Genomic DNA, 13,674 nt, shown 5'->3' on the forward strand with positions numbered 1-13,674 from the left:
TCCGCGAGTGAAATCACGGGGGTTGGAAGGGGTGGAAAGTGGTATTTTGCAAATTGTGGTAAAACTATTGATTTTAGACGAAAATGTTAAATGTAAAAGTTATAGAGATTAAAAAAAATGAGCAACTTTTGTATCTGCACTATTTTCACATAACCTCCAATTTTCCTAGAAAAACCGGAAAAACTGTTTTTTTCGTTTTTTATTCTTATTTTTGCAAAAAAATGTCTTAGGGGTTTGAAATTTGGAGGTTTTATGATAAAACAGAAGATAATTGTTTGGGCCCATAAAGTTGAATCGTTTCCAAGATCTCACGATTTCTGTAAAAATCACCTCTTTTTCAAGGGGATGAAAAATCTATTTTTTTTGTATTTTTTGTATTTTGTATACAAATAACATGTGTATTAGGAACAGAGAGCCCTCCTCGTGCATTATATTTTCCGGATACAGAATTGGCAAAAAATTAAATCGAAATAAAGCTTTGAAATAATTCTCATAGTGATAGACAAAGAATTCTTCGCGCAGTATGTTCTCCTAAAAGCAAGAAAAATCTTACATGACTTTGTCAACAAAATAACAGATGTATTAGAAACAGAAAGATCTCCTTGTGCATTATATTTTCCTGATACAGAATTGGCAAAGTTTGAAATCGAAGTAAAGCGTTGAAATACTTCCATAGTGATAGAAAATAAAGACCTCTTCCTGCATTATATTCTCCTAGTAGCAAAAAACTTCTTATATAACTTTGTCAACAAATAACAGGTGTATCAGGAACAGAAATACCTCCTCGTGCATTATATTTTCCTGATACAAAATTGGCAAAGATTTAAATCGAAATAAAGCTTTGAAATACTTCTCATAGTGATAGAGAATAAAGACCTCTTCGCGCATTATGTTCCCCCACTAGCAAGAAAAATTTTACATAAGTTTGTATACAAACAACAAGTGTATTAGGAACAGAAAAACCTCGTCGTGCATTATACTTTCCTGATACAGAATTGGCAAAAATTTAAATCCAAGTAAAGCTTTCAAATATTTCTCATAGATCTCAAAGACCTCTTCGTCCATTATGTTCTCCTAGTAGCAAGAAAAATTTTACATGAGTTTGTCAACTAATAACAGGTGTATTAGGAACCAAAAGGCCTCTTCGTGCATTACATTTTCCTGATACAGAAATGGCAAAAATTTAAATCGAAACAAAGCTTTGAAATACTTCTCATAGTGATATAAAAAGACCTCTTCGTCCATTATGTTCTCCTAGTAGCAAGAAAAATTTTACATGAGCTTGTCAACTAATATAAGGTGTATTAGGAACCAAAAGACCTCCTCGTGCATTATATTTTCCTGATACACAAATGGCAAAAATTTAAATCGAAATAAAGCTTTGAAATACTTCTCATAGTGGTAGAAAAGATAGTGATAGAAAACAAAAGGAACAGAAAGACCTCCTCGTGCATTATATTTTCCTGATACAGAATTAGAAAAGTGTAATACATCCTCTCCTCAAGTCATTTTTTCCATCTCAATTCCCGTTTTAAGATTCTTCACGCCACTTCAAAAGGTCCCTTTCTTAACGTTCTCGAAGCTATTACAAAGTAGAGCCAGGGAAAGCTATTTATCGCCGGGGATTTCAATGCTAGAGTAGGAGTGGAAAGGGACGAAAACAGAGACAATATTACGAAAATATGGAGAAGACGAAAGAAACAACAATGGAGATCCAATACATTTTATGAACATAAAGAAATTCATAAGTACACCAGTGAAGTCGCATTCAAAAAATAAAAAATCTAGTATAGACCATGTGGTAACAGAAAGGAATAACTACAAGTTAATTAAAGATGTAAAAGTAAGAAAAGAGGCGGAAATATATAGCGACCATTACCTACTGGTAGCGAAAATAAGAGGCACGCCTAAACTAGAAGAAAAGAAGATCGAAGAGACGAGAAAACAACAAAGAAACAATAAAAAGCTATAAACTACAAAATCCGCAAGGTAGCCGCAGTTTACGAATAAATCATTAACCAAAAGTAAATGACGCAGCAGGTTGGAAATATAAGACGGTAGAAGAAATGTGGTGAAGATTCAAGGATACTTTAGTAACAGCAGCAAAAGAAGCATAAAGAAGATAAACACACATACTAAAAGAACAGCGTAGTGGAATGACAATATTAAGAAACAAATTGAAATTAAGAAAGATGGAAACAATATGTAGAAAACAAGACCGAAAATAAATACAACCAATATAAGGAACAAAGGAGAAAAGGAAAGAAATATGGTCAAAGAAGCTAAGGAAGCAGCACTGCAAGAATTTGGGAAAAGGATTCAAAGTAATAGTAAAAAAAATCAAAAATAAGGTAGGTCAAATTCTGACCCACCCTGACTACATTATGGATAGATGGAGAGAATATTCCTAGGATCTGTTAGGAGGAAGTTCAAATTATGAGCAAAATGATAAGGAGGGAATGGATGAAGGCAATAAAAACAACCATAATAAGAAAGAGACAGAACACGAGAACCAAGGAATCGACATGGTAACCAACAACTAGCAAATAAATCAGAAGAGAAAATTAAAGTTGCTCTACAGAAAATGAAAAACGGGAAAGCCCCAGGTAAGATTACCGCACAAATGATTAAAAAGATAGGAAGTGAAGCAATGAAGAAAATACTAGAATTGTATAATAAAATATGGAAAGAGGAACAGATACCAAAAGAGAATTGCAGGAGTGTTGTTACGTGACCACATACGAAGATCTTGGAATGGAGTCCGTGACCAAATTCAGTGAAAAACGACAACTGAGTTGGTGGGGACACCTGCAAAGAGGAGCAGAGAATCGTGAGACGGGTATGGGAAGCAAACGCACTGGGAAGGCGAGGAAGAGGAAAGAAACCTGGGATGGAGCGGCGAAGAAAATATTACAAGCAAGGAGAAAAACGTAAAGGAAATGGCAAAGAACAAGAAGCAGTGGAGTGAGGAATGTGTTTGAGAACGGTTAGGAACCGAGTAGAAATGTTATTTATTAATTAATTACTAGATTTTTGTCTTCTTAAATTGAGTGTACATACTTAAAGATGATTGATTAAGTTTGTGTGTTGTAAAATGATTTATAATTTGAGCCATACACCTTAGGGTAAATAGGTTTTTTTTTTAAATTTTATTTAATATTAAGAAACATATGCACCCTTTTTTTGTGCATTATGTGAACAACAGGTGTATGTACAGTTCAACCGTTTGGACAATAACTTTCTGTAAGATGGCTCAATTCCAGTATTATATTTTAATCCCAAGGGATTACAACAAATAGAGGTTAAATACTCGTTTTGGTCCGGTAAATGTACAAATACCTTTATTTCAAGCCTTGCCTATTTATGGACTGCTGATCTATCTAAAACATACATTTTGGGCTCATAAATTTAAAACTCAATTTGAGATTATAATATTTGACAATGAAATACGACCCTTAGGCGTGACAGTATTCAATTAAAGTACAGTAGGACATAAAAACGTAACGTTTCCAGCTATCACAACTTGTCAAATAAAGTTCAGAATTCAATTACTTGAGGATAGGTGGAGCCGATTGAAAATGCCATCGTGTGTAAGTTACACGCATGCTATAAAACGAACCGATGTGTGTTTCGTTCCAACTCAAGTTAATTATAATGTAAATTATACCAATAACAAATATCGGTTCCAATTCCAAATTTAATTGCATTTTAGGAATAATTTAGTTGTAAAGTGGATAAGCGAAATCTGACTTTCTTACCAGCTTAAATAATCTGAAAGCACTTTCGAATAAAACCAAAGTTGCGTATCAGAAGCCGCATATTTTTGCATGAATGTAAGTTATTACCGTGTAGTACGCTAATTTACCATTGGGAGTGAAAAGCAATTATTACTTCTTGTGTGTCGAAACCTACTGCAATGCACAAACTTCAACAAAAGCTTTTGTTTGTGCACAAACACATTAATTTATTCGTTGATATCTAGAAATCATATTCAGCAGTTTCCATTGAGTTGGAAGTTGATTACATAGCATTAAGTTGTATGTATGCATATAGAACAATAATCCAATCAATATATGTTTGCTTATGATGCCAATTGTAAGCAACCTAGTGAACTGTTCAAAAAATTACTCACGCACGAACTAATATTGGTAATTAATATGCAGTGTATAAATATACCTATGGTTCGCCTTTCGTATGCTTAATTTGAATCTGTTTAAATTTTATTTGGCAAATTAAAATCGATGCAAAAATATGCTAGCGAAGTTAGAGTGGTATGTGAGAAATAAGCTTATACAGTTGGACCATTCTTTTCATAATGGCGACCGTGAAAATTGAAAATTATGCTAAGAAAGAAAAAAAACCATTAAAATTTGAAAGTTGAGTTTTATATATTTTGCTGATAACGCCATTTAGGATTACAGTAGTAGGTATGAATATGGAGTTTAACGAAAGAGAAACGAGCTCATAATTATGCGGTGTCTGTCCGTCCGTCCGTCTGTCCGTGAGCATGAAATCTCGAATTTTGAAAGTGGATCCTTTATCAAATTTCTAGATTGGAGTTATTGGACTAGCAATGTAGGCCAAAAAATAAGGAAGGCCCTTTTGACATCTCCGTTAGTTATGAACCGAATTGCATGAAACTCAAGATATAATGCGCAATGTCAAGCCATAGCCATACCCAGGAGCTCGTTTGCTATATTTGTTTACACTTTTACTGCAGAATACCCACCTAGTGCTAAGAGGGAAATCATACACATGAAAATTGTTTATTTTTCGCCAATTAAAACAAACGAATTTAGCCTACCCAAATCAACGAGATTTTTGCAAACTGCATAGACAAACATACCACAAAGAGTTACACCCACTATTACGATTTTCGCCGTTAAAGACGTGGATAGATCTTCATCCTCGTTCTCCTTAATTGAACACGAAACTCTGTTGAGGTATTTACTGTCATATTCTACGCCTGGGAAAACATCGCTCTTGAAACGCCTTATAAATTGGCATAAAGTGGGAGTTACTTTGATCATATTCGCAAATGGGTTACTCGGTAACGGTACTTCAGCAATCAGCGCCAGGTAGGCAAAGATTGCTGTATCTATGGTAGTGGGAGAGCTTCCGTGAAAGTAAGGCTTCTTTTCCAGTCGCGTACTTAGGGAGAAGAAACAATCTTGGGCTTTCTTCAGTAAGTCAACCTCGATTGCTCCACGGTCCAGGTGCGGGTACAAACTTTCGAAAAACTCCTGTGCTGACCTTCTTCGTCTTGCTGGGTACACGCAGTTCAGCAACGGTATCGGTATGACTTTGGCGTACCACATTCTCATGAACGTCTCGTAATTGGTATCATTTAACCAGTGCAAGTACTCCAGTACAGGTTTTAAATGTAAAGTGAGCATATTTAGAAAAACATATGACTCACTTTCCTGTTTTTCGTCCAGTTCTGCATCGAGAATATACAATTCGTTTTGCAGATATCTTACGATTTCGCCGTAATTGACCAACTTTTCGGAATTTGTACGCAGAATTGGGTAGTCGTAGCAGGGATTCCGACAGAACACAACTTTAACGGGGGCGTTTGTCAGTATAGCGTAGGCAATTACACGTATGCAGTCGCAGTGTAAGGATACAAGTCCGAAATCGCCATCCCATACAAATAATTCCATAATTTGCTTAGTACGAGCTAAAATTTTTACACATGTCAAACTTTTGACAGGTATTGCCTGCGATCACAGTAGATGTGACTTTTACGAATCTTGTGGTGGATGTACGTCGGAGGTGATGTATTTTAGCATACGAGCTTATAGGAACAAAGTCATATTTGGCACTGAACTTCGGAACACCCTGTATTTTGCAGGGAAGGCACTTTTTTACTATTCTACAGGTGGATGAATATCAGTTCCAATAACTAGCAATATAAGATTAGATCGTTAATTTTGTTGTGGGTCAAATATTTTTATTTTCTTGATCGATTATATTAAAAGAACCTACAAGCAACCCTTAAATTGCCATGTATAAGTAAAATAACAATCTGTTTGAAAAATTCGTATTTTTTAAGAGAATTCGCTCTCATCTACGTATCATTATTCGATTGCGGGGGTTGTAAATTTTGTTGTGGGTCAAATATTTTTATTTCCTTGAGAGATTATATTAAAAAAACCTACAAGCAACCCTTAAATTGCCATGTATAAGTAAAATAACAATCTGTTTGAAAAATTCGTATTTTTTAAGAGAATTCGCTCTCATCTACGTATCATTATTCGATTGCGGGGGTTGTAAATTTTGTTGTGGGTCAAATATTTTTATTTCCTTGAGAGATTATATTAAAAAAACCTACAAGCAACCCTTAAATTGCCATGTATAAGTAAAATAACAATCTGTTTGAAAAATTCGTATTTTTTAAGAGAATTCGCTCTCATCTACGTATCATTATTCGATTGCGGGGGTTGTAAATTTTGTTGTGGGTCAAATATTTTTATTTCCTTGAGAGATTATATTAAAAAAACCTACAAGCAACCCTTAAATTGCCATGTATAAGTAAAATAACAATCTGTTTGAAAAATTCGTATTTTTTAAGAGAATTCGCTCTCATCTACGTATCATTATTCGATTGCGGGGGTTGTAAATTTTGTTGTGGGTCAAATATTTTTATTTCCTTGAGAGATTATATTAAAAAAAACCTACAAGCAACCCTTAAATTGCCAAGTATAAGTAAAATAACATTCTGTTTGAAAAATTCGTATTTTTTAAGAAAGTTCGCTCTTATCTACATATAATTATTCGATTGCGGGAGTTGTAAATTTTGTTGTGGGTCAAATATTTTTATTTCCTTGAGCGATTATATCAAAAAAACCTACTAGCAACCCTTAAATTGCGAAGTATAAGTAAAATACCATTCTGTTTGTAAAATTCGTATTTTTTAAGAGAATTCGCTCTTATCTACGCAGCATTATTCGATTGCGGGGGTTGTAAATTTTGTTGTGGGTCAAATATTTTTATTTCCTTGGGCGATTATATTAAAAAAACCTACAAGCAACCCTTAAATTGCCAAGTATAAGTAAAATACCACTCTTTTTGTAAAATTCGTATTTTTTAAGAAAATTCGCTCTCATCTACGTATCATTATTCGATTGCGGGGGTTGTAAATTTTGTTGTAAGTCAAATATTTTTATTTCCTTGATCGATTATATTGAAAGAATCTACAAGCAATCCTTAAGATTAGATCGTCACTTTTTATAATATTACCTAATAATGGCAAGTATAAGTAAAATCCCAACCCGCTTCAAAAATTCGTATTTTTTAAGAAAATTCGTTCTTACTTATGTAGCATTATTCGATGGCGGGGGTTATAAATTTTGTTGTGGGTCAAATATTTTTATTTCCTTGATCAATTATATTAAAAGAGTCTACAAGCAACCCTTATTTTGCCAAGTATAAGTAAAATCCCATCCCGTTTCAAAAATTCGTATTTTTTAAGAAAATTCGTTCTTACTTATGTAGCAGTAGACGATTGCGGGGGTTGTAAATTTTGTTGTGGATCAAATAAATTTTCTATTCGTATTCAGGATTATGAATATGGAGATTATTAACAATTTGTTAAATAATTCTTTGCAATTGTGGGAGTAATGAAAGCTGCTGAGTTTTTCATATTGATAAAATTAAATTCTTATCGAGCTTTTCATAGTATCACCTGCCGGACCTGCTTTGGGAAATTTTAGAGTCAACATTTTCATATGGAAGGTTTTGTTGGTACTTGAGTTCAATCGAGCTAGTTGGACTGGTGTGACTGTTTACCATTGCACATAACAATATATTAAAAGGATGTGTCAGCCCCAACCAAAATTCGACAGTCCTTATCTGGAAAACCAGGCATGGTTCGGATAATTTCCAAAACAGCTCAAATTTGTTATTGAGGGGGAAGGAATATATAAATTATACACCAAAACTCCATCCCTGTGAGTATCACAGCGACCCCCTTAAGAATTTTAAATGACGTGGGGGCCACAGCTAATTAAAGGGATTTTTATTCCCTATTCAACCATATTTTTTTTGCAATAAGTAATTTTCAAGCACAACGACAAACTGAATAATTCGGCGTACTGTTTATTTATTTATTTATTTATTATCCCTCTCTTGTTATTTTTTTAAACGCAACACCTTGTATTTTAATGTCATTTTTTTGCATTCTTTTTCGTGATTACATTGATGTATCATCCTATATTTTTTTACCATTTTTTAGAATTTTGAAATGATGTGTACCGTCAGCCATTTTTGTTGAGTGGCATCGACTGCTTTAGTTACAATGGATACAATAAAAAATCTCCATGACTCCATGGCCTACTATTTAAAGAAGTCAAAAATAAGGTTTTTTATTGTTTCATCGCAAAAAAAAATAGATTTTTATACACCAATATAATCAGAAAAAGGGATGAAAAGAAATTGAGGTTAAGATATACAGGGTGTTGCATTTACTAAATACCAACTTTGGGTCAAACCTTAGAAACTTTTCGTTTTCACTCTTTATCTCAAAAACCAACGTAGCTAGACTGGTTCTGCTTGTGATATTATTATATACTATTACTTAGTTCCTTTAAAATTGGCTTTTAAGTATTTCCCAAGTTCCACGTAATCTTTCCGGAAGTTCCTATGGAATTCTTCTTAAAGTTCATTTACAGTTGTTATCAAATTCTTCTAAAGTACCCTTTCAAAGCTGATAAACCTCGTGACAAACTTAAATCAATGAACTACTGTTATTTAAATTGAGCAATTTTTGTTTAAAAAATCAAAGGATTTAAACCAGTGTTCCCCAAATTTAGAATTTTACACACAAGCGCAATATAAAAAGATTAATATAAGGTGTATTTGAAAGTTTCTCTAACCAGACGCTCATTTCGTTCCTTTGCCTCAATAGAAATGATCGCTAAAATCTTTAAATTATTAGAATGCAATCAACTTTCAAATGTTTACACAATTTAAACTGTTTAAGGAAGTAGCTAACCCGGCTAAGGGTAGAAAATAAAAGTACACACGAAGGATGCTCTGAAAGAGTTCGAGAATCGATGTCCCTTTTTAATGGGAAGGTCCCAAAACAAGAGCTATTTTTATAACTGAAAAATTAATCGATTACTTTTTGTAAGAAATTGATCCAGCTCTCACTTCAATGAAGTGGATCTCTCCTTTACTTTGGGTCAAAATAGAAACAAAACAGTTTAAACAAATGCAATAGAGTTTAGCACGCCAAACTTTTTCTTCCCAAACGCTCCATTACACAGTCTACCGTCTGCGAGCTTTTTTTGTTGTAGCAGCGCAGTTAATATTACAATAAAACAAGTGTTTATTTGACTAGTTTGATAGTTTGAGTAAACTTAGTTTTCGAAGATTACCACCGAACCGTGAGGTAAATCGCTTAACGTGCATTAATTAATGGAAGTGCCGTTAACTTTTTGCCAGAAGTGAGCATTTGGATGGATGTAAAACGAATATCCATTTACATTCGGATACTTTACACACGGGAGAGACGTTTATGAAGCTTAGATACGTAAATTTACAAAGTTTTCTACTCGATCATGTGTAAAAAGGCTACCGGTAGCCGGGAATCGTGGTATAATCAAACTAAAAAACATAGAAGGTAAAGGAAATACAACCGAAACTTATCGCACCTGCGGGATACGCTTATACAAATAAAATACAGCAAGGATCAAAAATATAGAGCTTACTTCAGCTATAAACTAAAATGGGCGAAGGTGGATATTCACATGGAGGTGGCTTGCGATTCCCGGGAGCTTGCGAACTTTTCAAATTTGTTAGTCGAGTTGGTGCAAGTATTCAAATCCGTCTCGTGCAGCGTTCCCTACGTCTCCTTTGGCCGAGAATATAAAAATGACAGGACGTGTGCGAGACTTTTTAACGGATAGAGGGAGCACAGTTATTATGTTGAGTATAAAGTTATGCGTAACCTGCTTTGAATACCAAAAACCCATAATGCGACCTAATTTTAGAGAGTCATAAGATTTTTTATGAAGAGCCGTTTATCGATATTTATGCGGTTATTCATATTCCCTAAGCATTGGATACGTGTAAAGGGCCATTTGCAAATCAATTTAACGACCAGAAAATATCTAGTTGCTTTCGAAATATATGTTTAGTACTGATCCGACCCTTCAAAATATTTTATCGTACCTCCAATGTACTTGGCCAATTCAATAAAGACCAATAATGGTACAGTATCCGCAGTAAAATCTCGACTAAAATTAACATAAAGGTTTATAAGATGCAAATGACACTGTTAAGCGACATTAGGAAGACAATTTGGAGGAAGTTCTACAATTTCCGGAAACGAAAATTGGTCTACAGATTTTATTACATTTTTCTTGCGTTTTCTTATTCCACAACAGTTTGCGGAGTAGATACTATTCTCTTGCAGAAAAGGAAGTCACAGCAGCCGAGCTACCCCTTTCTCTCTATCTATAGTACGATCCAATTAAAAGTAAAAAAAACATGATGTGATACATAAAGGATAATTGGTCGTAGACTTTCAAAAGGTCGCAAGAGAATTACGTGATTGTTTAAACGATAATTAAAGCGATTTTGATATAAGTTTCAAAGTTAGGTCTTGTTTTGTATAGTAAAATAAACAACAAAATCGCTGCTGACTGAGACACTGTTTGGAATTGCCAAAAAGTAAAGGTTTCTGTGTTCATACCTTGCCCTCTAGTCGAAATGGCACCAAACTGGGTCCAATGGGGCACTCACTCAGCACAATTAATGTTTAGTTCACTGTCGTTAATTAAAATTAAACGGCACGATACCGATACAACTCACATCTAAACGTGGTCACGGCTCAACTACAAACAAACACAAATTCAAAATGCGTTATCACCTGGTTTTTCCTATTCAATAAATTCGTCGGCCGATTGGACAAGTAATAACTCACTTCTTTCGGTATGACAAGGTGACCATGTGTTTCAGATAAGTTATATGAAACAAATAACAATATCGTTAAACTGCGCTAATCTAATCTAAACAACAAATTTCTTTGAGAAAAGAAGTTCGATATCAGAGCTGGCCTGTTTCCAGGATAATGACATTATTGAGTTGTGTAGTAATAAAAAAGCCCCCTTCAATTTAAAAGTGTCGACTTTTAAAAAATCATTTTTACCGTTTCCAATACGCCATCTTGTATAATTAAATAGGACATTCTGTTAGTGGCCTATATTCCTGTGCCACAATCTCTTTTTCCACCTTTTTGAAAACATGGATGATGCCAATTCTTTTCCAGATTATACGTCCACAGGTAAATTCTTTCTTGGAGTATGTATGTGCGGAAATTTGCACTCAAAATATTATCTCATAAATTTGGGCCTAATCAAAACTGGCTCAAAGCAGATTCATATCCCTCCCAGGGAAAATGCAATGTCGTCACAATTTTCTTTTACGTTATTCGATTCCGAGTCGCAATTAAAAAACGATTAATCAATAATTATCAATTAATCCATAATTTTTTTTAATTTGCTGCCGTGGATTATTCGATAAGTTATTAATTTTAAGTTATTAATCGTTTTTGGCAAAGGACTACCTTTAAATGACTAATTATCGATTAATAGATAACTTATCGATAATTATCAATTAATCGGTCGTTGATTAATCGATAATTATCGATAAGTTATCTATTAATCGTTTTTTTGCACAGCACTAGTCACGTTAAGCAAACAAAAACGTCTCAAAAGAAGTGCTTTTAATTAATTTGAATTTTAAGACCAATTACAGATTTTTAGGACGTTTTAATTTTGTATGTAGATAACCAAATAAGCTGTATCGGCTGAAAAACCGCATTCGCTCCATGAAATTTTGCATTTTCGCAAGTGACGTTTCGTAAGTACCGCAATTTTTAACTTTGCCGTAAATTTATTTTGAATTCATACCGTTTAATTTTTGCTTTTACATTAAGTTTACAGCACCGCATCTACAGCGTTTGCTGTTTCTGCCACAATAATGTTTATTGCTCCGTTTTATTGGATGATATGCCTGTTCCAATAATTATTGGGACACCGCTAATTAATTCGGCTTTTGTTGCTTTTATACCCGCTAGGGAGTTTGCAGTAATTTTGGTTTAATTTCTCCAAAGTGACCGATACCATTTGACCACAAAGATCCATTGCTCTGTGTAAATGCTGTTCAGAACCTGTAGAACGGGTTGAACTCTGGCTGTTCGTAGTGTAAAATCATCCTAATTAAACGATTGGACAAAATTCAATAAGAAATATTAACTGCACATTTTTACGTAGTGAAGCGTTGTTCTCTCCGAGGTTCTCTCACTTGTGACAATCTAACCAAGTGTTTCCAATTTTTTTTATCAAACTCGTTAACCCCATACAGTTGTATTAATAAAACGGTCGTTTGTTCGTAAGTTTTAAAATACAAGGATACACCAGAAAAGACAAATTTTAACATCATTTAAAATTTCAAAGAAGTGCAATGTGCACGATCCGCAACCCATCGTTCCTAATTCATTGTCACTGAAGGATGATTGTATCCAACCGAATTCTGTATCAACATTGAAACCTGCAAAAGGGCCGTCGTCTATGAGGTACCATTTTTTTATTTAAGTCAAATTAGGTTTGATTCTTTCAGAAAAAGAGCATCGAGAATTAAGAGATATCGTGGTTTGAAAAATTCTTAAAGAACTCAACATTATATGCTGTTAAAGCCGTTTTGTCATGCTTATATTTTTGTTTATGAACTCACAAAAAATTGGACTTATTAAATGGAATTGAGTTTCATATAGGAAATTAGTTCCGTTTCCACTTAATCGAAGAAAATTTTCGTATACTGGGTCCATTACAATGGTATTTTAAATAAAAAATGTATATGAAAATGTGATTCGGACCTCTTTCAAGTCGCTTTACAGTTTCTTCAAAGTCTTCAAAATTTCTTCGAAATCTCTTCAAAGTCTCTTTAACGTCTCTTTAAAATCTCTTCAGAATTTCCTTAAAATGTCTTCACAATATACCCAAAAACCCTTCAGTCTGTTTAAAATTTTTTCAAAATCTCTACAAAATCTCTTCAAAAACCCTTCAGTCTCTTCAAGATCTGTTCAAAATCTCTTCAAAATCTATTCAAAATTTCTTTAAAATCTCCTCAAAATCACTACAAAATCTCTTCAAAACCCTTTAGTCTCTTCAAGATCTCTTCAAAATCTCTTCAGAATCTGTTCAAAATCTATCTCTTCAAAATATCCTCAAACTCTCTTAAAAATTCCTTCAAAACCTCTGCAAAAACTCTTCAAACTCTCTTCAAACTCCCCTCCTTAAAATGTCTTCACAATATATCCAAAAACTCTTCAGTCTCTTTAAAATCTCTTCAAAAACTATTCTAAATCTCTTCAAAATCTCTACAAAATCTCTTCAAAAACCTTTCAGTTTCTTCAAAATCTCTTCAAAATCTTTTCAAAATTTCTTTCAAATCTCTCCAAAATCTCTACAAAATCTCTTCAAAAACCCTTCAGTCTCTTCAAGATCTCTTCAGAATTTGTTCAAAACCTATCTCTTCAAAAGATACTCAAAATCTCTTAAGAATTCCTTTAAAATCTCTGCAAAAACCCTTTAAACTCTCTTCAAACTCCTTTCCTCAAAATGTCTACACAATATATCCAAAAACACTTCAGTCTCTTTAACATCT

At 33.8% G+C, this 13,674-nt stretch overlaps 1 protein-coding gene across 1 annotated transcript; it reads right to left on the reverse strand.

Moving 5' to 3' along the window:
* Positions 1 to 4,752: 4,752 nt before the first annotated feature.
* On the reverse strand, positions 4,753 to 5,708 carry LOC116164850 (metaxin-1-like). The gene has a single exon (XM_031479080.1). It carries the CDS (start codon positions 5,661 to 5,663, stop codon positions 4,767 to 4,769), a length of 897 nt encoding a protein of 298 aa, XP_031334940.1. The 5' UTR covers positions 5,664 to 5,708; the 3' UTR covers positions 4,753 to 4,766.
* Positions 5,709 to 13,674: the final 7,966 nt, after the last annotated feature.

The sequence above is a fragment of the Photinus pyralis genome, unplaced genomic scaffold (assembly GCF_008802855.1).
Source record: "Photinus pyralis isolate 1611_PpyrPB1 unplaced genomic scaffold, Ppyr1.3 Ppyr1.4_LG2, whole genome shotgun sequence".
Classification (NCBI taxonomy): Eukaryota; Metazoa; Arthropoda; class Insecta; order Coleoptera; family Lampyridae; genus Photinus; species Photinus pyralis.